The sequence below is a fragment of the Callithrix jacchus genome, chromosome 7 (assembly GCF_049354715.1).
Source record: "Callithrix jacchus isolate 240 chromosome 7, calJac240_pri, whole genome shotgun sequence".
NCBI lineage: Eukaryota > Metazoa > Chordata > Mammalia > Primates > Cebidae > Callithrix > Callithrix jacchus.
The window spans coordinates 40910594-40914051 of NC_133508.1; the positions used below are offsets into that span (position 1 = coordinate 40910594).

General features: G+C 58.7%; 1 protein-coding gene across 1 annotated transcript; it reads left to right on the top strand.

Moving 5' to 3' along the window:
- Window positions 1–1317: 1317 nt before the first annotated feature.
- On the top strand, window positions 1318–2668 carry ACTRT2 (actin related protein T2). The gene has a single exon (XM_002750211.5). It carries the CDS (start codon window positions 1451–1453, stop codon window positions 2582–2584), a length of 1134 nt encoding a protein of 377 aa, XP_002750257.1. The 5' UTR covers window positions 1318–1450; the 3' UTR covers window positions 2585–2668.
- The last annotated feature ends 790 nt before the right edge of the window (window positions 2669–3458 follow it).

Here is a 3458-nt window from a genome sequence, read left to right on the forward strand (position 1 = left end):
GGAATATCCTTCAATAATTACCAAGTTTGTGTTGACTCCCACCCAGGGGTTCGTGCTGCCCACTAAACCGCATGTCAACAAGACACGTCTATACCACACACCATCAATGAGTGTACACCGCGCCTATGCCACCCACCTATCCCACGCATCTGTACAGCACATCCATACCTGTCTATATCTTGTGTCTACACCACATGTCTGCAGCACATGTCTAGACTGCCCGTCTACAATATGTGTCTACACAGCCTGCTGGGTCAGCAGGGTCTGCAGGACACACAGAGGGGGCCACCAGCAGGAGCCTAGGGGCTCCAGGAGGGAATGACCCTGGGAGGCGTCCTCTGGGAGAACTCTGGGGGACAGAGACTGTGGACTCCGCAGGAGAGGGTGAATGAACCTCATGTTCTCTAAGGCCACCCCTGCCTGCCTCAGGAAGGACGTGAAGCTGGCTCCCAAGTTTGATCCCCTCCCACTTTCTCCCCAAGCTGAAGACCAAGCAGGGGTCTGAGTGCCAGGTGGGCACTGCTGTGGGTCTTCTGAGAGTCTGGAACCGGCGCCCTTGGCCTGGCCCAGCACTGCATTCCTGGTCATGATTAGGCCTTGAGCCTTAGCGGCCGGCCATCTCTGAGCATTCCTCTGTGTGTGTGGCCTGTGTGGCAGCTGCCTGCGTGAAACCAGAGGCCACATCTTCAAGGCTGCTGGGGTTCCCAACTCTATGGGCCACTGGACTTCACTGTGTGCCAGCACTTCAGAGTCTGCAGAGGGGAATGAGGGGTCCTGGCCTTAAGCCACAGTAGAGGTGTATTCCTGGGCAAAGGGCCAGCAGCCCAGAGGGCTTTGAATAAGGCCCACCTAGTGGGACAGAGAGCGGGGACTACGGGATGGAAAGAGGAGAAATCCCTGAGAGCTTCCTGGAGGAGTTGCCATTCAGAAGCACATTCTGAGTGTCTGTTGGATCAGAACTGCTTTCAACACCCCTCCTGCCTGGTGCTCAGTTCCTCCCCTTAGCAAAGGGAAGTGTTGTCAACCCAGAGGCAGCAGCTCTGGGGCCAGAGAAGCTGGTTTTCTGGGTGCACCCAGGCTGGGCTGCTTCTCCACTCTAAGGCTAAGCCTCCACCTCAGCTCACAGGCTTATCAGCACCGCCTTAGGATGCATTGGCCTCCTGCTCTTGAGTGCCTCACCCTGTGGGGGATGGGGGCTCAGCCCCACCCCCACCCAGGGCCCCTGAGGCTCAGGACAATCATTGCCTGGGCTGGATTGTTACCTCGAAGACTCCGCCCTGGAAGAGGCCTCAGCAGGCCCCACCTTCGGCTGAGGACAGAGGGCTCCAGGGCACAGTGCTAGCCCTGCCTGCCAGACGCCCCAGGAGCCCAGGATCTCCAAAGGAATCACAAAGCGGCGCTGGAGGGCGGGTCTTGATTTGGATGAGGCTGAGGAGGGAATGCAGCCAGCATGTTGAACCTGCACGCGTTAGACTCCCCCGCCGTGATTTTTGACAATGGCTCGGGGTTCTGTAAAGCAGGACTGTCCGGGGAGTTTGGGCCCCGGCACGTCATCAGCTCCATGGTGGGGCACACCAAATTCCAGACGCACTTGGCAGGAGCCCACCGGAAGAAGTACTTTGTCGGGGAGGAGGCCCGGTACAAGCACGAGGTCCTGCAGCTGCACGTCCCCATCGAGCGTGGCCTGATCACGGGGTGGGATGACATGGAGAGACTCTGGAAGCATCTTTTTGAGTGGGAGCTGGGTGTGAAGCCCAGCGACCAGCCCCTACTCACCACGGAGCCCTCCCTGAACCCCAGGGAGAACCGCAACAAGATGGCGGAAGTCATGTTTGAGAAGTTCAGCGTCCCTGCCTTCTACCTGTCAGACCAGGCAGTGCTGGCTCTCTACGCCTCAGCCTGCATCACGGGCCTGGTGGTGGACAGCGGGGATGGGGTCACCTGCACCGTCCCCATCTTCGAGGGCTACTCCCTGCCCCACGCAGTCACCAAGCTCCACGTGGCAGGCAGGGACATCACGGAGCTCCTCATGAGGCTGCTCCTGGCCAGCGGCCACACCTTCCCCTGTGTGCTGGACAGTGGCCTTGTGGACGACATCAAAAAGAAACTGTGCTATGTGGCCTTGGAACCTGAGAAGGAGCTTTCCCGGAGGCCAGAGGAGGGCCTGAGGGAGTACAAGCTGCCCGACGGGCACATTGTCAGCCTCGGGGACCTGCTGTACCAGGCGCCCGAGGCCCTGTTGGCGCCGGAGCAGCTGGGCAGCCAGAGCCCCGGGCTCCCGAGCATGGTGTCCTCCAGCATCACCAAGTGTGATGCCGACATCCAGAAGATCCTCTTCGGAGAGATTGTGCTGTCGGGGGGCACCACCCTGCTCCGAGGGCTGGACGACCGGCTTCTCAAGGAGCTGGAGCTGCTGGCCTCCAAAGGGACCCCCATCAAGATCACGGCTCCCCCGGACCGGTGGTTCTCCACCTGGATTGGAGCCTCCATTGTCACCTCTCTGAGCAGCTTCAAGCGGATGTGGGTCACTGACGCAGAATTCCAGGAGTTTGGGCCTTCTGTGGTGCAGAGAAGATGCTTCTGAGGGGCACTGCTCTCAGGGCACTGTGGGGAGAGAACCTGAGGCCCAGCTTTGGGAAACGTTCAATAAAGGACAGATGCTGCCGCATCTGGCTACTCGGCCCAGTTCCTTCTTGGGGGCGGCAGCGTAGTTTCTGGCCCTGGCAGTGAATCTGTGGTGTCGGTCCACAGCCCCAGCCTTCGCTTCCTATCAAGAAAGCCCAGGCTGAGTCCAGGCCGGTCTGTCTAGAGTTTGTACGGAAAGCAGGGCCCCGGTGTCTGTACTCTTAACAAGGGTCTTAGGTGGGCAGAGAGAGTGGGCAGGGAGGGTGGGGACTAGCAGGTGCCACATGGTTCTGAGGCCTCAGCAAGAAACCCCCACCCGTGTAGGCCCTTGCCCGTCACGCTGGGCTCGTGGGAGGCTGGGCGGCTGGAGAGGTGGAGCGGTGGTTCTCAGCAGACGGGAGCAGAGGTCACTGCCTGTTTCGAGCCCTTCCGCTCAGCGAGTTGACGCTTCTGTTTGGTTTTACTTTCAAGGGTGTTGACGGCATCAGCGTTTGGGGGCAGAATCCTGGAAACAAGGTTACCGGCCATCACCAGCCTGAACGGTTGTGTAAATTATGCATGGAGGGAATTTTTCCACATAGATGTGGCGAAATTAACCCAAAATATTATTGAGAGAGAAGTGGAAAACACAGATAACTCATAAAATAGCTCTTCCCTCTTTTTTATTTTTTGTCTGGGAAAAGCAAGCAGCGCCCCTTTCCCATGTCTTTGTCTGTGTCCGGCCTTTGCATGGACACGTGTCTGTGCTCTGCATGGTCACCACCAAGTGCATGCACCGTGGCTTCCGGCACATGGCTGGGGAAGAGGGAGGGAAAGGCACGCAGGAGGAGAGG

Coding starts and splice junctions, on each gene's coding strand:
- ACTRT2 (XM_002750211.5), top strand. CDS start 1,451: ATGTTGAACCTGCACGCGTTAGACTCCCCCGCCGTGATTTTTGACAAT.